Source organism: Melospiza melodia, chromosome 4 (genome assembly GCF_035770615.1).
Source record: "Melospiza melodia melodia isolate bMelMel2 chromosome 4, bMelMel2.pri, whole genome shotgun sequence".
NCBI lineage: Eukaryota > Metazoa > Chordata > Aves > Passeriformes > Passerellidae > Melospiza > Melospiza melodia.
The window spans coordinates 97,630,249-97,652,437 of NC_086197.1; the positions used below are offsets into that span (position 1 = coordinate 97,630,249).

The following is a 22,189-nucleotide window of genomic DNA, read 5'->3' on the forward strand; positions in this document are numbered from 1 at the left end:
GTGTAGCCAGCCAGGCTTTATTCAGTGTGTCCCAGCCCCTGAGCCAGCTGTACCCAGCCAGTGCTTGGGATCCCCATCCTCACACAGCTTTGGGCTTGGCTCTTCTGCCAGGAGGTGCATGGCCCACTGAGCATCTTGTGTTTGAGGCCAGGCTCTTAGGAGACACACCTTGTTTTAACAGAGTTATTTCAGAAGATGCCTTTTTCCTTTTGTGCCATGAAAGGTAGAGATGGTCAAGACGAGAACACAAATGCAGAGATCCCAGGTTTGTCTGACAGAGCAAAGTGCAGCTTCTGCCCATTCACAGCAGAGCCCAGATGTCTTTACACCACTCACAGGTGAAGAATGAGGAGGATCCTGAGCTACAGATGTCGCAGATGTGTTGTATGGTCTCTTCTGAGTGGCTCTTTCTTCACTTAAACCTGCTCATCCTGCTTCAGTTTGGTGTGAGCTTGCGCTGATGTCATTGGGGCTGCACAGGTGAATGCTGTGGAGCTGCAGGGAGGAGTTGGTTCCTAATTTGAGTGCTAGGGAGCAGGAACTGGAGCAGGCCCTCTCAGATGGGCAGCGAGGGATCTGTGGGATGAGTACACCCAGTCCTGTCGTGTTTTCAGTGAAGCAGATCAGGTCCCACAGTGCCATGGGCAGCTTTGCTGCATGAAGAGGCAAAAGGGTAATGCTGGGTGGCCATTGATGGAGCTGGCAGTGCAGGAGTGAGGGAATTGATTCTTGTTTCAGACTGCATCAGAGGAAATGCTGGCATTCTGTCTGTCTGGGGTCTGTGTTCTCTCCATCAGGAGGAATGCAGTGCCCCCTGATTGTGCTCACTGTGTAAGGCTGCCCAGTGAATGCCCCTGGCTCTGGAGAAGGGGTTCTGTTCCTGCCCTGCATTCACCTCCCTGCTCCTTGGTCATTCCCGGAGCCATCCCCAATGCAGATCAACCTTCCTGTGGATCTGGGCAATCCACAGAGGAAATTTTATCTTCCTAAGGTGAATGAAGGAAGTCCTGATCTTTCTGAAGTAGTCTGAAGCAGTTCTGCTGCAGGGTATGAGTGAGATTCCTCTGTGATAACGAAGATGTTTCTCTTTGGCATGCTGGCAGTGTTGTGAAGGCACAGTTGGTGCTCCAGTGTGAATCTGTTTTCTGGGGAGTGGCTCCGTGTTGGGGACAGTTTCCAGCCGCCAGGGGGTGGCTGCAGAGCTGCCCTGACTCTCCTCTCCTTCAGTGCACGTGTAATAAAGCACATTTTGGATGTGACAGATGAGGCCCCTTTCTTGGTCTTGTTCTCATTCTCAGCATTGTTTTCTTCATCTCCCTTGTGTTTTTCCCCCTTTGACTTTTCTGCTTTTACTTTCTGACTTTCCTTTCCCCTTGTCTGGAACCATTATGTTAAAGAGCTGTGCATAATAGACTTCCCCTGATTTCTCTCTGGGTATTTGGGGATTACCTGTCACAGCTGCTGCATGGCTGAACCACCCGTATATCTGGATGCTGTTCTCTACCTCAGAAAGAAAAATGCTTGATCAGAAGGGAGCCCAGAGTATTTCCTCACCCTATTTATGCTGGAAATAACCGAGTCCAACAAAATGGAATGGAGACAAGTGAGGGCAAACAGAGCACGTTGTCAAGGCAAATGGGATGCTGCACTTCAGTGCAGGAACCTGCGTGCAACTCCTGGGAGATTATTGTGGCAAGTCCCAGGATGGCATTGGCCTTAGTAATTTCTACCTAATTTGACATAAGGATTTCATGCAAATATCATTTACACCACAGCTAGCAGTGTGATTTACTCTGAAACTACCTGCACTTCAGAAGCACTGATTTATAGTGTACCTTCTTTAATGTGATTATTAATAACGTTGTTGTCCCTGTCTGTCTGGCATCTGGCAGTGGATGGTTGAGGTTTTGTGGTCACATATGTTGTGCAAGAGGCATTCAGGATGTGGAGTTGTTTAGCATCAGGCGTGTGTGCTTTAATTCTCACTTCCAGGGGTAAAACAGTCTGTCATGCTTTGCAAAAGAATGGAAGTCTGGGCCTAATCTGTGGGGGTTTTGTTATTTCAGGGGGATAGGCTTTCCATTTTTCTGGTTTCAAGTATTAAAATTCCTTCAATGGTTTTATTAACATCCCAAATGAGTGTTTTCTGGTTCTTTCAATGCTATATTAAGTTCAAATTATAACAGTACACACTTTCTCTGGGAAGCACATCCACAACCTGATGTCTGTAGCCCTTTCACTACACAGTCGTGTCAAGTTATAATGGAAATAAATAGGTGCAGATGATCAAAGATGTACATACTATTACCTCAGTTTGATAGATAACACATGACTAAACCAACCAGTTCCGCAATGTGTCAATACTTTGATGGGGTTTAGCTTTGCATTTTCATCTTTCAAGTGAATTTGTGCCTCTGGGTCACTTGCTGGTTTACTGATTTCATTTGGACAAGGAATTGCCTGATTTCCCTTCATGTTTACCTGGTTTGCCGGGACAGTGAGAACACAGGGCTTGCATTTGATAGGGTTTATCTGTTGCATTCCATTTATTAATTGAGTAACCTCGTCTAGTAAATGTATGTGGATCAGAAATATGTTAGGATCAGAAAACATTCTGGCACACTTTTTTCTCCTGGCAGTAACACTTCTGAGTGCATTGTTTAAATGGGCGCAGTCATTTTCATTTAAGGGAAAATTAACTTTCCTTCCACCTGCCATTGTTCTCTGAAGGGGATTATGATGCAGTCAGCAAAATGCTAAGGAGGGAAAGGAAAAATTACATCAACTTCAAGAGAGGGGGTGTCATGATTCCCTGCCAGTCCTGTAATTATGCTGAGGAAGAGCCCAGCCAGGGTGAGAGCCCCTGTGTGTCCTGTCGGCCCCCGTGCTCTCTGTGTCAGGGTGAGCCGTGGCCGTGTGTGGGTGCAGCCCTCCCCGCTCTGCTGGCTGACACCACCACCACCCAGGCCCAAATGGACGGCGTTCATCAGCCGTGCGCTTTGCGGCGAGAGCCGGCTCGCAGCGAGCGCGCGCCCCTTTTCATGGAAACTTAAAAAGCTCCTTGCTGGCACGGCGAGGGGAGGCCGGGGAGGAGGGACAATGGGGGACAGTGCCACGGAGCTAATAAATAAAAATAATAACTATTACCGTTGGCTGAGTGACCCTGGGAGAAGAGCACTACTGAGCCATTTGTTGTTCCCTTTCACTTGTCAACAGCAGTGCCTTAAAAGCCTTGGCCATTGTTCGGGGCCTAATAGCACCTGTTGGGGAGATAGGAAGGCAGCTGTCAAAAAAAAAATAAAAAAGGGAAAACAGGGTGGGGGAGGAGGGTGGGAGCTGATGGTTCTGATGATTATGCCAGCAAGCAGCACAGCTGCAGCAGGATATTTCCCAATGGGAAGCAGCTCTGCCCAGGGTGGGCACAGGGAGCCAGGGGTGCCTGCATCCCCCAAAGCAGGGAGACCTGTCCCAGAATAACCCCAAACCCTCAGTAGTGCAAGTTGCAGCTTCCTGATGAGAGTGCTTGTTTGGGTTCCCTTTTCCCCTTTATTTCTCTGTGGCATTGCCAAATCAGACCCTGGGTGAGGACAGGTGAGCAAGGTGAGGAGCCCCTGGCATCCCCAGCTCCTTGGGGAGCCCTTCCTCCCTAGAAGAGCCCAGAGCTGCCTTCCTGCTGATGGCCAGGGCTGCAAGATGGGCTATTTAGAAAATTGTCTCCCCAGCTTCATCACAGGTAATCCTCGCGGTTTTCATTTGGAGGAAAATTACCGGCGCTTCAGGGCTCAATTTTTATTTTTTTCCCATTTTTTAAGTAAGTTGCTCTGAGATTTTCAGGTGAGAACGCTGTGGTGACTGTGTGTGAAGGGTTACATTGCTGCTGTTGAATTTAGGATTTCAGAAGTGGAGTGGTTGAGCTTTGCAAGGATTTCCCTGGAATTCTAGCCAAACACTGTAGCTCTCAATTTATGTTTTATGGTTATTTAGATTACATACTTCTGGGGGCTCTTGATGCTTTGTTTTAGGGTTTGTTTGAGAATGCACTTACTTACTTTAAAAGTGACAGATCAGCATAAAGATCTTTTTGGTCAAAGGGTAAACCATGGAATCTCCCTAGAACATCCTTGATGGTGTGTCAATACCTATAAAAAAGTTAGTGTGTAGTCGTCTCACTGAATGCCTTTTTAAAATCCCTCTTACTTATCAAGGATGTGCTGAAGATGTGAAAAATTAGCAGACCAAAACCATGGCCCTCTGTTAATATTAACAAGATATTATGGCCCTTTAATTAGAGCCTGGCTCAGTTGGTAGCACTAATACAAAAATGTATTTCAGGGGAATATGTATTCTGGTGCAGTATCTCTGTCCAACTGAGACGGAAAAACAAAACTCAACTGAAATTTAATGTTATTTAATTATAGATGTCTTTGTTTTTATGCAGTTACTCTTGAAATATTCTCTGGAAATATTAAAATATCTTAGTGGTTTCAGGGTTTCAGTGAAGCTCAGAATACTACCTCCTTCCGTCATCTGACACACTTTTATTGCTGGGTGGACCACTCCTGAGAAAATCAATTCCTTCTTTCATTTAGAGATGCCAGGAATTAAAGGGGCATTAGAAAGCTGAGAACACAGAATAAGACAGAATTCTTCTTTTTTCATATGTCGGAGAGGATTTTTTAATTTCACTGTTGCCCTCCTTTTCATAAGGATTCCTACTGGTGGAGCTTCAATTAAAAAGGAAGGGGCTGCTGCTCAGGTGTTTGAAAGTGACTTACTCTGTTTCATGTATTTATTTTTTGGTACATCAGGAAAGAACTGGGCACATTTAAAAAATTCAATTTTGTTTTATTTAAAGTTTGACAAGGTTCAAAAACTTACTTCCTTCTTGCATGTTAATTTAATTAGGGGTAAAGAAGATAGTGCTGGCGGGGAGCTGGAATCATCCTAAAGTTACAGAATAAAGCAGGGATTTATTCAAAGCATCTCCTCCATGGATGCACCTTGGGCAGCACAGGAGCCCAGTCAAGGCTGCACCCAAGATGAACCAAAATGGCCCCAAAATGGGCCCAAGATGAACCAAAACGGCCCCAAAAAGCACGGCCGGGCACGGGGTCTGTCCCTGGGATCAGTTCTGCTCCATTTGCACCTTGCAGTTCATTGTCCCATTCCAGCTTTAGGTTATGAAGTCCCATCCTTCTTGGATTTTGTTCTTCATTCTGTTGTTTGTTTGTGCTCCTGGGCTGAGATTTGGATCATTTGTCCTTGGTGCCCAGCTGGAGCAGGAATTGTTTTGTCTCCCTGCTCTGTGCACAGAGCTCACCATCCATGATGTGAAGCTCACACCCACACACTAAAGCAGCACAGAATATGAAAATATAAAAAGCTAAGGCATCACTGCTGTGGAAATGGGAAGGGCAGCTTGCATCTGAGCAGGGCACATCCTACTGTGCATTTTCAGGACAGACATTTCAATGCAGGGTAACTGAGCAGTGACTACAAACTGCACCATTCTGGGGTGGTTTCAGAATAATTTGGGGTTGTCCTGCCCCAGCTCCACGTCAATCTGAGGCAGCCAGCAGTGGCTCCAGGCTTGGTGTGCAAGGACAGGTTGGTGGAGGTGTGAGTGGAGCACAAATGTGGTTTCCAGGCCCTCGGCAGTGGAAGGCATGGCAATTACACCCAGCAGCTCACAGCCCTGTGTTCTGCAGGGTTATTAGCACCCAGTTTGTACCCTGGTGGGGTCTGTCACTAAGGTGGGCAAGGCAATAGAGTACATACAAGTTAGGATGTTAGACATAACAGAGATAGAGCTGGAATTCCTGTGCTGAGGTGAGAGCAGGAATGCAGGAATGCTTCTCACCTGGCTCAGCAAGGTGCTCATGAGAGAGATGGCTTTCTCAGATGGGCTTTTTGGACATCCAGTGTCAATCCAGAAGAGTGTTCAACAGAGGAACTTTGAGAAATGCCTGAATCTTTCACCCCTGGAAGCAGGCTGCATTCCAGCAGAGGATGGAAGCTGAGAACATCCTGGCTGTGGCCTGTGTATCCCCCACAGGACCATGGCTCCATTGCTGTGAGGCTGAGGGACTGGGTGCTGTCCTGGCGTTGCACAGCTCCTGAGTGAGTGTGACACTGCTGCTGGGGTGGGGACTGCTCAGGGCACACGACAGCCTGAGCAGCACACAGGTGATGGAGCAGAGCTTCAGATAACAGCCTGGCTATTCCTGAGGGCGGCATTCATTGACATGCTGGTTTGGGTATCAAATCTAGCTTAACAAGTCTCTTTGCACTTCCAGTCCTGCCTAGCCATGCGTTCCTGCTTTGTGCTGGGGTTTGCCCAAGAGATAACTTGTAGGCACAGAGATAGGGGTGATTGGGGTGGGCTGTGCCCCATCAGCCCCAGCTGGCCCCAGCTGTGCCCACAGGTGAGCAGCATTGACAGTAACAGCCATGCAGGGCACAGAGGGCACACAGGGGCAGGCCATCAAAGGCTGGGCTGAGGGACAGGGAGGGCAGATGCTGCAGCCTGCTGGAGTGCAAAGGTGTTACTGTGTGTGGGGAGGTGCCTGAAGCCTCCTGAAGAGGTAAGGTGTTAGGGGATTTGGGTTGAAGCTTTCTGAACAGGTTTGGTGTTATTCTCTATGGCTTGAAGCTTTCTGAAATTGTATGGGGACACTCTGTGTGTCATGGCCATCTCAGCTGCACAATATGCTGCGACAGTAATTACTTTAACAATTGGTAGTTGACTGTGTCTGAAGGCCATTCTAACGTCTCCTTCCTAGTAAACATCCCTGTGGCTTTAGGTAGCTTTCTTGTGGGACTGGCAGTAGGCGTTGGTGAGCAGTTGAGCAGGCGATCACTTTGTATTTTTGTGGATAGAGTAGAATCCTGTTTCTGGTGGCATTCACAGATTATCGATTTGGATATCGAAATACTAAGTAATTTATTTATGGTGCTACAGATCCTTTTCTGGCTGTGTGAATTATTTTTTTCAAGCACAAAAAGCAGTGTTCTTTTACCAGAAATGACAACAAAATATCTCATCATTCACATACAGCATGTGCTTCATCAAAGCAGCATGATGGGCACTGCAAAAGAGAGCAAGCAACTTGAAAAAGTGTTGTGTTTCTGAGCAGACAGAGGATGAGGCCCTGTGTGCAGCAGGAATGCAGTGGTGGCCTGGTGTCACTGTGCACCACAGGTGACTGCAGCCAGCTGTGGGTACAGAAGCTGATTTTGGGCTCTGAAATAGAAGCTCTGTGAGCCAACACGTGGCTGGGATGGGGCTGGCCATTCCAGGAGCAGGAGGGCTGGCTTTCCCTGCCAGAGAAGGGGGCTGTTCAGTGGGCTTGGACGCTGCCCATGCACATGTGCAGCCCAGCTGTTTCCTGCACAGTGCTGGTGAGGGAGCGGTGCAGTGAGAGCCACACTGAGATGTGCTGGCCACAGCTCCACAGCTCCCTGATACTGGAACTGGGATGTTTGCTCCAGCTCTGGGGAGTCTAACAAACATTCTGGGTATTAAAAAACCCCAAACACAGCAGCACAGCACTTTGTGGCCAGGCACAGCAGCCCCAGGTAGTGTTGTGCTCAGCACCACATCTTTGCTTCTCACGCCTGAGCAACCGTGTCCCACATTTGAGCAATATTTACATTCATAGAGGTGTTTCCTAGTGTCTGCTCCAAAAGTTTAAACTGCTTTTAGACTGGTGAAAAACTGCAGTGCTTCCTGGAAGGCAAGAGAAAAAAAATGTATGTTTTGTGGTCTTTGATTTCCAAATTTAAATACATTCTGTGTTGTGCCTGCTCGTGATTCATAGTGTCTTGCCTAGCTGCAAGTAGTTCCCTAAAAGCATGATTCTGTTGATGGAGAACCATATGTGTATGCAGATGCTGCGTGTCTATGTAACCTGCTGATACCAACCATTCCTTCATAATAGTTGCTTTATTTCCCTTGCTTTGGAAATTGTTTCTGGTTTTGTATTGGTAAGAGCTTCTTAAAAATGGGGGTATAAGCAGAGAAATTTCTTCTGTCTACATGTTTCTCTGCTCTGCTAAAAGCAGAGTGGAAATGTGTCCTTAATTTTGTTTCCTGATTGAGGCCAGAGAGGGTTTGTTGTGCCTGAGCACAGCGCAGGGTGGCATGTTGGCAGGTGAGGGTTGTAGGAGCTGTGCCTGACAGGTGGAATGTATTTATGACCACAGCAGAAGGAAAAGGTGAAGAATGGGTGCCAGCCCAGTGTTGCCATGCTTTCTTAATACACAAAGGAAGGTGCTTGCCAGAAGTGGGAGGTGTGTCAGGCAGTGCTGAAGTTCATTCATGATCATTTGTGCCAACCACATAGTCCCTCCTCTAGGAACGGCCCCTGTTGGCAGGCAGTGTTTGGTGGTCTGGCTGGGCACTGAGCAACCCTTGGCTTCTCTCTGCTCCTGCTGCACTTTGTGTCACCATCCTTGCCCAGGCCAGACATCTTCTGTGGGTGTTCCCAGCTCAAAGAAAGGACAGAGACCGTTTCTCCCAGGAAAATCTTAGAGGAAAAGAATTAAAACAAGTACTACCTCTCTTTCTGTGCCCATTGTTTATAGCTGTGGTTCTCCAGAGTGTGCTATTCATGGCTCACCAATAGTGTGAGAGGTTTTCACTTTGAGACCAATCAGCTTAGTGAGTGAGATATAAAGCTCACAACTTCTTGCTAATAAATTATTATTCTGTTCTGGAGGGAATGCTGGGTTTTGGACTGGGTTTTGGAATGCTCCAAGGCAGGCCCAGGTACGTGTGCATCTGTGCTGCCACTGAACTGAGAGCAGGATTAGGTCCACTCCCAAAGGGGAGCTACAATGCTCAATAAAAAAATGAACTTCAGGAAGTAGACTAAATTCAGCACAAGTCTAGCAGTGATAAAAATTGTGCTTCTCTCTTACTGTGGCTCTGTAGGCTCGTCCCTTTCCTGGAAACAAACCACTCCTTTCCCAGAGGGAAAACTTCAGGGCTGTTGAGCAAGTCAGTGAAACTGTATTTAAATACCAAATGCAGGAGTAGAGGGACAGTGACATGCTTGTTGGCACACCAAAAATCAGATGTAAAAGCCCTTTAATGTTAATTTACTGGGATGATTTGCTTTCCAGTAGTGCAAGGGCAGCTCCATGGATGCACAGGCTGAATCTGCTGATTCAGACAGGTGCCTCTTGGCCAGTGTGTAGTTGATGATTCCTGTTCTTTCATCCCAGTCCTTCTCTTGTTGCCCTCCCTGCAATCCCCTTCTGCAGCTCAGATTTTGCACATAGAAAACAGGATTTTGGGGAATGTAAGAGGAAAGGAGCAGTTGGAGTAGGGATCAGGAATGGCAGTTCCTGTGTGCAGGCCTCCTTTCCCTGTTTCAAGCTGCACATCATATGTGCAAGCATTAAAAGTTTTACTGACTTTCCAGAGAATGCCTGCCTTGCAGACAAGAGACAGCGTTTATTTCTTCTCTTAGTTTGAGAGCATCATCTTCCCAATCAGGTCTAAAAATAGCTGAACAAAGGATGACTTTGTTCCTGTGTAACTCGTGGAACCTCTACTGTCGTAACCTTTTAAGCAGTTATTTTTATTTAAGATGTGTAAATTTCAAATCTTTTTTTAATGGGGTACATAAATGACATAATAAATGTTTCTTTCCAAGACATGGTGCATAAGGTATTTCACAAGCAGTTACTGAAATGTGATAGGCTGAGTATATGAATAGCATATTTTATGTAAGTACAAGATGTTAACATGGTATATAATAGAATTAAACAAGCTGTAATCTGATCTAGGTCTTTGGCTCCATAAAACCGTAGGGGTGGGGAGGCTATTGTCTTTCAGAATTAAAGTTCTTTTTAAGTATTCAGAGAAGGATGATGATTTGCTGATTCTGTGTCAAAATTGTGTTGAAGTGTCTTATGTAAAAATGGCAGTTCAGATCAAGAGAGGTTTGAGACTAACTTAGGACATCAATTTAATATGATTGCTTGGGGGTTTTTAAAGGAAAAAAAATCTATATAATATTATTTTGAATAGTTACCATACAGTATTTCAACAGGGGAAGCACTGATTAGATCACCACAATCTATTTTATGCCATCAGGATTGCTGAGGGGGCTTATAATTGTGTTAAATTTTCATATTACTCATATCCACGCATTAACGAACAGATGCATTGTTACTATTGGGATTTTGCCATTTGGCCTTTCACATCCCTAATCGCGGTTTCCTGCTGCGATCCCCACCGTTCTCGCAGAAACTCAGTCATCGATACACGGCCGTTCTCGGCGTTTATTGCAAGCCCCTTGTTGTGTCGGCATCGCTCGCAGCGCCGGGCTGGGGCGGGAGCGCTGCGGAGCCCCGGGTGCGCCGGGGAGGGACACGGACACCGGCCCGGCAGCCGGGGCATCGGGCAGGCAGCGATGCCGGCGAACAAACTGGGGTCAGGGCAGGGAGGGGTGCAAGGAAACGGGGCTTCCGGCGAGCTGGGATTCGGGCAGGGAGAGATGCTGGCAAACTGGGGTTCGGGGAAACTGGGATGCCGGCAAACTGGGATTAGGGCAGACGGGGATGCTGGCAGTCAGGGATTCAGGCAAACGGGTTCGGACAGGAATGGATTAGAGCAGTCAGGGATGCCGGCAAACGGGTTAGGGCAAGGAGGGATGCTGGCAAGCTGGGATTCGGGCAAGCCGGAGTGCTGGCAAACTAGAGTTCAGGCAGCCGGGGATGCCGGCGAACTGGGGTTCGGGCAGGCAGGGATGCCGGCAGACAGACGGGGGTGCCGGCGGGCAGGAATCCCGGCAGACTGAGATTCTCCGGGCAAGGAGAGATGCTGGCAAGGACGGGTTCAGGCAGGCAGGGATGCGGGCAGCGCAGCGGGGCCCCGGCAGCCCCGGCTCCGGAGCGGCTCCTGCGGCTTTAAGGCTTTCAGCGCGAGTTGGGGCTGCCTTGCGCCTCTCCCCGAGCGAGCGGAGCGCCGGCCGGCCGCGGGGAGAGCTCTGCCCAGCACTCGGCTGGCCATGGGCTCCGAAGGGAGGCGGGCTGCTCTCGGGGCCGGCAGGCTCCGGAGCCCACTGTCAGCTCCCAGCGGAGCCCTGGTGCCGCGTTCCTGCTTTGCTAAGGTTGGTTGGCTTTCGCTGACTGACGGCTCTCCGCCGCAAACGCCGCGCTTGCTCCGGCTGTTTGCACGCCGCTCCGGAGTCTGCAGAAAAGCACGGAGCAATAATAATTAAATATATGTATATTACAGAAAGAAACGAGGAAATGGGGCAGTGTGTGTGCGAGCTATTCGCGCTGTGGGGAATGGTTTCCATCGAGGGGACGGACGGAGCTGGGCAGGGGCCGGAGCCCGGCGGCTGGGCCGGGGCTCCGGGGGGCAGAGAGACCCTCGGGGATGGTTTCCAACGGAGAGATGTCCCCGGGGCAGAGCCACGATCGGGGATGGATTCTAACCGAGAGATGTCCCGGGGCAGCCCGGATCAGCCCGGGGAACCCCCGAACGCCGGCGGCACAGCAGGAGGAGCTCGGGGCGAGCAGACCCGGAGCGCACCCAGCGCCTCCTGTGCTGCCATCCGCAGCTTGTCGCTGCTCTCCCGCCCGGCTGCCTGTCTGTCTGTCCGTCCGCCCCTCTGCCTGCGGGCGCACGGGCTGATGGATGAGGGATGCGGGAGCGCATCCCTGGCACGGGCATGCCCTGGGCATCGGGGCTGTCTGTCTGTCTGTCCGTCCGCCCCTCTGCCTGCCTGATGGATGGGAGATGCAGGAGCGCATCCCTGGCACGGGCATGCCCTGGGCATCGAGGGATGCAGGAGCGCATCCCTGATCCCTGGCACGGTGTTGCCCGGGGCTCTCCCCAGGCAGAGCCGCCCCGAGCTGCGGCGGGGGACGCGAGGTGCAATTAGCCCAAGGAGCTAATGAAGGTGGCTCGCCGTGGTTTTTACTGCGGGGAAAGTTACCCAGTCGCTAATAATGGCGCGGTCTCTAGGCCAGACGGTGCCTTTGATAAGTTAACGTGCGCTCCCTTTATGCTCCTGGTAGGGGGTAAACAAATGCCTGAACAAATACAAATACACATAAACACCAGCGCGAGAATAGCGGGATATGTCTTAGATCCAGATAATAAGGGTGGGTATTGTTATTTAGATGGCACATACTGGGACACTTATCTTTTAGTACACTCCATTTTCTAACTGAATGCAGTGCTAATCGTGGGATTGAAAGCTATTGTAATTGTGTACCCATCTAAATGCTGACAAGAATATACAATTACATTGTTTGGAATTGAGTTTAATGTTCTCTGAATTTTATTAGCATTTACATTTACTTATGCATTAAAATTCTGCACAAAAAGAGGTCAGAACACAAGAGTTGCAGACATAAATATCAGACCCATCCACACCCTCGCTGTATTTTTCCTGAAAATACCGAACAAATATATTTTATTTTATTTTTAAAGGAAGTGATAGAATCTGAAATCAGCAAATAATGGGTTTCCATTCTAAGCGATGCCTTTTCTCCCTCTGGATTTTGCAGTCTTTTAAAGCTTTTTTTTTTCCATACCCAACTTTTTATTATTATTTATAATGCGCGTGTTACCGGAAAATCTTTCCACAGTGTGCTTACCACCACACGATGTTTAAACACACATTATAAAGTGGATGTAATTGTAAAGACTCAGAGGGATATAATTACATGTAGCAGATTTAGGAGCTAATTCTTTGCTTCTCTCTCTCTTTCTCTCTCTCACTCTCTTTACTCCGCATTTTATCAACATAATTATTTTTTGACTGCAGACTAACACCCAGAAACTGACAGGCATCCATTATAGGCAGCAACTTGTTCACCAAATTGAAAAACAATGAACTGCAGGTTTATATGTGCCCATTGTAATACAGAATTACCGGAGCTTTGTTCCACTAGAGGAAAAAGCTAATGGTTTTGAAACAGCAGGTGACAAAACACATTCCGTTTTTTTCTTTTTTGTTCCCTTTTTTTTTTTTTTTTTTTTTTTTTTTCTCTTCCCTCCCCTCTTATCAGTTTGTTGATGAAGTCATTACGAACTGGGGGCCCAGAATAGGGTTGGCCTTATTTTTAGCAGATAGACTTTTAATGAGTTCTATTGTGGAGACAGTCATGTTGATTTGCTTACGTTTCTTTTCCCCCCCTTCACTCAGAAACTCCCAGTATTGAAAAGCTACTATCAAAGGACTGGAAAGACAAGCTTCTTGCCATGGGATCAGGGAACTTTGGAGAAATAAAAGGTAACAACGCTGTTTCTCTGCTAAAGGAAATTGAGAATGAATGTGCAGATACCGCTGGCTTTGTGGAACTTTGTCTGCTCCTCTTCCCCTCCCCTTCAAACACGGTAATTCGGGGTTTAAATGAAATGTGTGCACTCCCATCTGTGATCATATAAATCAATGGAATGCTCTGTTGCCCTAAGTGAACGAATTTACATTAAGCTTTTGTTGCCTATATCGTTCTCTGTTATAAACCAGCACATCCTATTGCTGGATAGGGGGAACAAAAAGTCAGTACCAGACATATGTGGTACCAGAGTATGGCAGAGCTCAGTTTCTGAAATTTGAGGGTGATCTGATTTCCTTCTTTATTTTTGGACAGATTTCGAGGATGTAGGGGTTTTTTAATTTTTTCTCTCTTTTTACTTTTTTTGCATGTAGGGAAGAATAAAAAGAGCAAAGTTTGTGTAATGGTACCTCTAGGTACTGAAATTAGCCAGTGCAGATTTTAAAAGACAACGTACAACATCTGTGCACTAGAGCATGTTCTTTTAAAGCCGTGCTCCAGAAGGAAAATGACAAAATTTGACCACTCTCCAGCAGCAGTAGTTTCTGCTTTGCCAAGATATTTCCCCATTTTCTATATCCGAGGTCGTTTTAGGGAACCTGTGGTTGTTTGTTTCCGTGTAATTTAATATTTCTGTAATTCCTCTGCAGTGCTGCTGATGGGGAACTCACTCAAAACACACGTGTCAGAAATTGCAAGTTTTCAGAGCAGCCATTATCACTCTGCAAAGAAGCAGTGACTCTGATTCTTCTCCCGTTTATAGCAGTGTGCATCTGGAGTAGCAAAACCCAGGCCAACGCTGTTTTGGAAATGTGAAAGTAGAACAAAATTAAAATTAAGCCTTTCTCCTCCTGTGTTTATAAACAGGGTTTAGTTTCTGTCCATGACTTTGGGATGTTTGCTTGCTCATGTTATCCCTGCTCTAGAGATGCTCACTCAGGCAGGCTCCCAGACCTTGTGCTGGCAGCTTTAAGGGCCCTGTACATGAGAAGTGTGCAATATTCAGTACAAGGTGCTCTCACAGGTTTGTGGCTTGGTGCAGATGCAGAGAAAGTGTTATTTTAATTCTATGGGCCTCCCAGCCTGTCACTGAGAAGCCACCAGCATTAGCCTGTGCTGTTCCACTGCCTTACCCAAACAGGAAAATATTCCCTGGTTTACCCAGGCTTCTCCCTAGCAAGCTGTAATTCAATATATATATTCATTACATATGTGGAATAACTTTATATCATTACATCTGTGGGATAACTTTATAACAGAATGCAGTGCTGCAGCCCCCAGCAGGCTGAGATGTTGTTGTGATGATGATGATGGTGATTATTATGGCTCCAGAGGGCCAAACCCTGGGTTATTCATTCCTCCTGCTCCATGTGTGTAAAGCAACAGGTCTCAAAGAGGAAGGGCAGCCCCTGGGCTTACCTGGCAGGTCTGGGTTTTAAAAGCCCTTTGTTTCAAGATGAAATCACCCTTTGCCACGACCTGATGCATCTTTAGTGTGTTTCTGGGGCAGAGTATGGGGAGACATCGTTGATACCCAATTTTGGGCATGTGTTTCAGCAGATCGGGCACAGTGTGGGGAGCCTCTTCAATTCCTGACACACTGGAACCTTTAGAAGGACTCCCAGTGATTCTCCAGTGCCCGTGCCCGCTGTGGAGCTGCTCTGAAGAGTGCTGTGCACTGAGAAGGTGGTCTGTTCCCACTGCCTGTGATCTTTTTCTTTTGGAGGGCAATCTTTTTTCTCCCTTCCCCTTTTTCCCTTTCACAAGCTAAACTTGAAAGCAGCAGCAGCCAGCTATATGCTACCACCAGAGAAATTCAACAGTCCTTTCAGTCGTGCCTGGGGGAAAGGATGGGGAGCAGCAGCACAGCCTCAAAGAAGGCTTTTCTTTGCTTTAATTTTTGGGTTTTAGCTTTATATTTTGAACACAAGTCGAGTTATTGTTCTGCAGCTCTGTTCAAAAGGCTCACATCTGAGGCTTTTTAGTGTGACTGTGGTTCTGTGGTTGGGGGCATGGTTATTAGGTGTTTGGATCAAGTTTGGCAGTAAGCTGTGAAAACAGGCACTGGTTTATTTTTCCTACTGACTGCCGTGACAGTTGCAATTATTGTCCATTGTTCCTAGGTGGCTGGAAAGGAGGGAGGACACAATGGAGCATTGCCCTCTGGGGGTAAATGAATTTGACTTCCAGATTCTTGGGGGGTCAGGCAGGCTGATTATTTAGTGCCCAGGAATGTGGTTTTCATGGCACCATCAGCCCTAGCAGCCCACAAACAATGGCTCAGCTGTGCTGCAGCTATATTTAGTGGGGCAGCAGGAAAGGTGTGCAAGTTGAGCTGCTCTGTACCCACACACACGTGTACAAACACACGTATATTGTGCTGCAAAATGGTTTTGTCGTTCTGTAGTTACAGAGTTTTCCAGTTGTGATTTTTTAATTAACTTCTTTCTCTGGGCTTGGCCTGGCAGCTGAGCTTTTTCCGCCTCTCATTTCTCTGTTAGTGATATTTGGAAACCCCCATTTAAGCACTGTCTTGTGTTTAATACACCCTGGAATGTGGACAGTGCTAGGAGCCGTGCTGCCCAACTGTCTTACACACTGAACAGTTTTTTCCATTTAACTGTTCAAAATTTCATTGTGTTTTTCATTAGGTCTGGGGGAGTTTTAGTACATCATGTGCAAAAAGGCTCAGCACCAGGCTACATATTGTTAATGCCCAAGTCTGTGTTATTGCCATTGAGTTTTATTATCTGGGAGAGATTAAAGAAAGGGAGACGAAGAGGAAGACTTTATTTTCTATTAGCGTGATTTCCTTTAAGCTGGAGAGCAGTGATATTTTATTAAAGACAGGGAAATTGGTGAGAGGCTGCAAGTGGCCAGGCTCCCGTGTTCTTATTCAGTTGTTTCTCTGGGTTGCTTTGTCACCTTTGGCTGCTGTTTAAACCCCCCTTTCTCCATCTGCACACCCACAAAGCAGGAGAGCCATCTCTGAGTGTCTGCAGAGGCAGCTGCAGATTGAGGATCACACTTAGAAGAGTCTATATCCATCCAGTTGCTAATTGAAAGGGAAATGGGTTGTTTTATTCCACAGCTGGACCCAAAGGTACTGCCAGGGAATGCTCTTAGAAAGGGGCAAAGCCTACAACTTTTTATGTCTGTAGGAACTGTAACTCAAATACCTGTGCTCGTTCAGAGAGACAGGCTGGGGCTAAATTACAATTTTAACACTAGAGGTTTCCTAAGAAATTCTGTTTTGATATCTATGGAATTTTTACTGTGCTCAAAACAAGTTGCTGTACAGCAAAAGCTACAAAAGTGCTGTTTAATTGAAGTATTTATAGTGAAGCTGTAAAACTGTATATTGACTTGGTTAAAGCCTGTTCAAACTTACTTATATCCATCCCATTCAAAAGCAGGGCTCTGGGTTATTCTTGGATAATGCATTTTATTGGATTCAGTGGAGCAGAGAGATCTTCAGGTCTCAAAGTGTAGAGGAAGGAAAATCACCCCCTTTTCTGCTGTCAGTGTAACTGCCTTGTTAGCTGTGCACTGCAGTGGGAGAGGAGCTGCTGTTCTCCAGTGTCACTAGGAAAAGCTATCAAAAATACATTTATTCCTTAATTATCAGTGATCATTCCTATATAAAAAATTAACTTATTAATTCTAAAATGAAGCTTGTCTTTCAGTGGTGCTGGGCCTCAGGGGCATTGTGGGTTGCCCAGCCTTGCTCAGCTTTAACCACGATGAGAACTCCTCTTAAAACTCCCTTGGTGTGCACAAAGCCTTGCTGCTAATCTTGTCCATCTCTCTACTGAAACTTGGCAAGACACAGCAAGGCATATTTTTTATGTTCCCCACTCAGCTAATTTTGAATAGGTGTGTGGAACAAAAGGTTGAACAGACTTCTGTTTCCAATCTCCCTGAGCTGCTTTTCTCTTGAAGGCATTGTCAACAGAGATTGTGCCTCAAGGAAGAGGGGGCAGGTCTGAACCTGACGTGTTTTTGTTGTAGTTTGAGAGACCTTCTGTATTGTGCAGGCTAGTTTGTAAACAGCTCAGGTGAAGTTCTCTGCAGTCCCTGTGAAAGGGATTGGGTTGAAATCAGCTCTTCATTGTGCCCATGGAAATCTGGGTGACTCTGGAGGCTGTGCTGGAGTGGGCACAGATTTATAAACAGTGAGACCAGCCTGCCAGCCCTGCTCTGTAGCTCAGCCCGATCTGGGTGACTCTGGAGGCTGTTCTGGAGTAAACTCAGAGTTATGGAAAATGAGATTAGCCTCCTAGCCCTGTTCTGCAGCTCAGCCCGATCTGGGTGACTCTGGAGGCTGTTCTGGAGTAAATCAGATGCATGGACAGTGAGACCAGCCTGCCAGCCCTGCCCTGCAGCTCACCATAGCACAGAGGTCTGTTCTGCATGGGGAGCTGTGTTCCAGGTCCCAGTGAGTGCCAGAGCAGGTGGTTTGGTGTGAGATGGAGCTGTGCTTGCTGCAGACACTCCTTGTGCCCCTGTGCTCAGGGGATGGGGCAGCAGAGTCGGCAGTGAGGGGTTTAGGGCTGCCAATAATGGCTAAAGAGAAATAATCCATTCAGCGATACTATAGCTCGTCAGAGCCCCTGAATTAAAGACATATGTTATGTAGATTCAATGTATGGATTAAAAGGGATAATCTGGTAGGTGACACACAGAATCTTGAGATAAGTGAGCTGTGCAGATTCCTGTATGGATTGTGAGGGATAATTCCAGTTAAGTAATGCTGCACAAGTTGAAGGCAAGTAAGCTCTGGGTAGTGCTCAGGTTATGTGCAGTAATCCAGTGAGTGACACTTTGGATCACATAATCTGTAAACTAAAGACAAGAAATTCTGCATTTACATGTGGACAGGAAGAAGGAGGGGGGAAAGGGAGAAAGATTATTCATGGGGAATACACTGGCTTTAAACCTTTGACTAATACAGCGCAGATCCCCAAGAGATGTGTCAATTTTGCATTTGCAAATTAATGGTTCAAACGTGTTTGCAAACTTGTGTCAGCTCTGGATGTTCTGATTTTTTTTTTCTTTTGTGAGTAATATTGTATGTGGAGTGGCAAGAGCATGGAGCTGCTCCTATTTGACCTAGAATGGGAGGTTAGCTGACGGTTGTGTATGGGGGAGGGAGGGCTGGAGGAATCTTTTTTAAAGCATCTAAAAATGTTATTTTATGGCAAAGCAGCTAATTCAGGTTGTTCCGGATTTTTGTGCGTAAAGGTATTTAATTTGGTCTCAAAAAGTCAGGTTCTAATTTTATTTTTAAGATGTGATTACTGATAGAGATAATGGAATGAAATTGAATTAATTGAGGTAGTAGTAAATGCCAATGGCTTTGTTTGAACATATGGAGGCCAAACCACTGTATTTAAAAATTGTTCAGAGAGTTGGTTGACAAAAGGGTCCTGAAGCTGTGCTTCGCGGTTCTAAAATTACCTGATGGAGCTGAATGTCACTGAGCTACAACTGCAGGTTTGTCACAACAAAGCAAACACACACACGCTTTTTACTCTTTTTCCTGCTGCTGCACGAAATTCCAGCAGCAATTGCTGTTCTCCTAGCCTAGCTCTACCTTGTTGTCTAGACAGTGAAACAATGAGTAACCTCTGAGAAACGGCCTCAGCACAAACAGAGTTGTCTGTTCCTTTGTGACCTTGACAATGAGTTGCTAACCTGGTTGAGTACCAAGCCTTGTTTGTGGTCTGCTGTGCCCGAGCTTATTTCTGACAGCAAGTGAGGAGTGCTCGGTGACAGCCTCTTTCCAGCCTGGTGAGACACCACAGCGCTGGTTTGGTACAGAACAGGCTGCTGAGCTTCCTTTCCCCCACAGAATATGAATTCTTGAGGCTGGTAATGGCAAAAGAGGGTAATTGCCCATAATTTGGTTTTACTCATTCTTCACCTTGCTCTGAAATAATGAAAGATTAAGAATGTCTGTCTGCTGAAATAAAAACTTTCCTTATATCTCGCTGTCCCACAATGGATTTTTACTTGTCAAACAGAAAAAAATAATTACATAAATCTGTAGGTACAGGCAAATCAGTTTGAATTGTGCACTTTTTCTTGCCTTGTTTCTGGAGCCTGTGGCTTGCCAAGTAAAAAGCAGTCAGAAAGTTTTCTCTCATGCTGACTCGCCCCAGCAATAAGATGAAATAATTGCATTTAGCAAGGTGGGTAGTTATAGGATGGCAGTCATTGTGTAGCAAAGGTGGCCTAAATTCCCAATGAAAAATGCCAGTTTTCAGATGATTTTGTCCTGACAGCTGCAGGATTTAGTGGCCTGAGAAGCTATGGTCTAGTCCATAGTGAAGCATCAGCACAAGTTCCCAAGCACAGATCCTCCCATCCCCGCAGGTACAGAATTTAAAGTACAGTTTGGCCATAAACATTTCACATTGCTGTTCAGGAACAGGAGAAAGAAGATGTTAAATTGTGAATTTTCCTCAGCCAGTTAGATGTGTTTATCAGCCTGCTTTTCCTGGAGGAAACATCAGCTCCCCATTGCCTCACGTGTGACTTCAGCAGCACAAATGGGAATGCTCCTCTTTGCATTTATGTTATAAATAGAATTTTAGGTTTTTATTTAGGGAGAGCATGACACAGATTAGTTTGCTTAGTAAGGAAATAAGTAAAAGAGAGAAGGCTACTGAGTGTTTCTCTGCTTTAAAGCAAAGTGTTGTTGGGTTTAGATTTCTAAAATGTCAAGGTTAAAAGTAGCACGAGGAGTTAGGAAAAAATAGTTGAGACTGGGAAGAGAATGATACTGTGGAGGAAAGATGCTGTAAGAAAACCCTCTAGAAAAGACAGTTATTTCATGAACTGCTGATAATTTTATTTATTCTTTGGCTTTGGTACAGTTAGGACTAGTAGGATTTTATTCTTTCTTGGTTAATAGACTGTTCAGTTTGAAAACCTTCATTTTTGCATCAAAACTGTAACCTTTGCTGTCTCAAAAGGGCTGCTGAAAAAGCAGAGCATTGCAGGAAATGCTTGGAGGTGACTCAGCCTTTAGCTCATGCATGGGCTGCAGCTCAGGGCTGTTACATCAAAGTCACACACAGGCTGTGCTGAGGCAGGGCTGCTGCTCCATGAGCTGGATGACATCAATAATTGCTCCATTCATAAGGGTCCCCTTGGCTGAAACCCTACCTAGTCTCCAACTGGGTCAAACACAGACTTAATTATCTATTTAACGTGTATTACTGTTAAAAGTCAGTGGGGAAATTCTTGGCCTTGCTGCAATAGTTCTGCTGGTGACTTCATCAGGGCCAGCAATAAAACCTCCTACACCACATAAAGTGCGGAATGACTTTCAGGGAGTTGCTAAAAACTTTGTGCTTCAGTTTGCTCTTGAAAAACATAATGCATGCCATCACCTCAATACCTGCAAACAGTCTTTAAGAAGATCAAATAGGTGGTGCTTTGAAATTAAAAAATGCTTTATACTGCATGCTCTAATTATTATTATAGATCTTAGCATTATTCGAACACAGAGCACTTCAAAATATTCTTATTTCCATTTAATGAGTTTTTCCCCCACAGAAAACTTTGTAGATACAGGAGGCTTTTTTTCCCCTTTTGTAACCACAGCTAACGATACGAACATAATACAATATTATTATGTCTCCCAGCCTTTGTACTGGCACATTGTTTTCTTTGATTTCCCTTTGAAAGACAGATCCTGGCAGTTCAAAAGCTGTTCAGGCATCCCTGTGACGGTGCAGAGTGGCTTGGCAGGTGGATTGCAGTGCCTGGGTGGCTGAGGGTGCTCAGAGCAGCCCCAGCAGTGCCTGCGGAGGGGACAGGGATGGCCCTGGGGCGTGCACATCCCGGGCTGGCTGGCAGCAAACAAACGCTCCCTGTGCCTCAGCATCTGGGCAGCAAACGCTCCCTGTGCCTCAGCATTGGGGCAGCAAACACTCCCTGTGCCTCAGCATTGGGGCAGCAAACGCTCCCTGTGCCTCAGCATTGGGGCAGCAAACACTCCCTGTGCCTCAGCATCTGGGCAGCAAACGTTCCCTGTGCCTCAGCATTGGGGCAGCAAACGCTCCCTGTGCCTCAGCATTGGGGCAGCAAACGCTCCCTGTGCCTCAGCATTGGGGCAGCAAACGCTCCCTGTGCCCCAGCATTGGGGCAGCAAACGCTCCCTGTGCCTCAGCATTGGGGCAGCAAACACTCCCTGTGCCTCAGCATTGGGGCAGCAAACGCTCCCTGTGCCCCAGCATTGGGGCAGCAAACGCTCCCTGTGCCTCAGCATTGGGGCAGCAAACACTCCCTGTGCCTCAGCATTGGGGCAGCAAACGCTCCCTGTGCCTCAGCATTGGGGCAGCAAACACTCCCTGTGCCTCAGCATTGGGGCAGCAAACGCTCCCTGTGCCTCAGCATTGGGGCAGCAAACACTCCCTGTGCCTCAGCATTGGGGCAGCAAACGCTCCCTGTGCCTCAGCATTGGGGCAGCAAACACTCCCTGTGCCTCAGCATCTGGGCAGCAAACACTCCCTGTGCCTCAGCATTTGGGCAGCAAACACTCCCTGTGCCTCAGCATTTGGGAGGGGACAGAGGTTTGGGCACAGGGATGGCCCTGGGCCGTGCACATCCCTAGTTTGGCTGGCAGCAAACGCTCCCTGTGCCTCAGCATTTGCCGCAAAAGCTGGAAGTGCCTGTCACAGAAAATATTGGCTTTCCCAATTTCTCATTTACATTCTCGTTCTGTCTAATAAATTATAACAAAGTATTTACTGTTTTGATCGCAGAAGCAGTTCCTCTGCCTTTTTTTTGCTCTGGTTCTGTTTTGGGTGGGGATGCCAAGGTTTCTCCTGTTCCTTTTCTCACTTTAAGTGTGTCATTTGGTCATATT

The 22,189-nt window shown here is 46.7% G+C and overlaps 1 protein-coding gene across 12 annotated transcripts in view; it reads left to right on the top strand.

Annotated features, from left to right (window-relative positions):
- The window catches only part of SOX5 (SRY-box transcription factor 5), a 595,693-nt gene that overhangs the window by 431,180 nt on the left and 142,324 nt on the right, over positions 1 to 22,189 (top strand). For all 12 annotated transcript variants that reach the window (XM_063155718.1, XM_063155717.1, XM_063155723.1 and 9 more), the window contains one exon: positions 13,176 to 13,262. In XM_063155718.1, the coding sequence (XP_063011788.1) occupies positions 13,176 to 13,262 (87 nt within the window). The remainder of the gene's footprint in view (positions 1 to 13,175; positions 13,263 to 22,189) is intronic.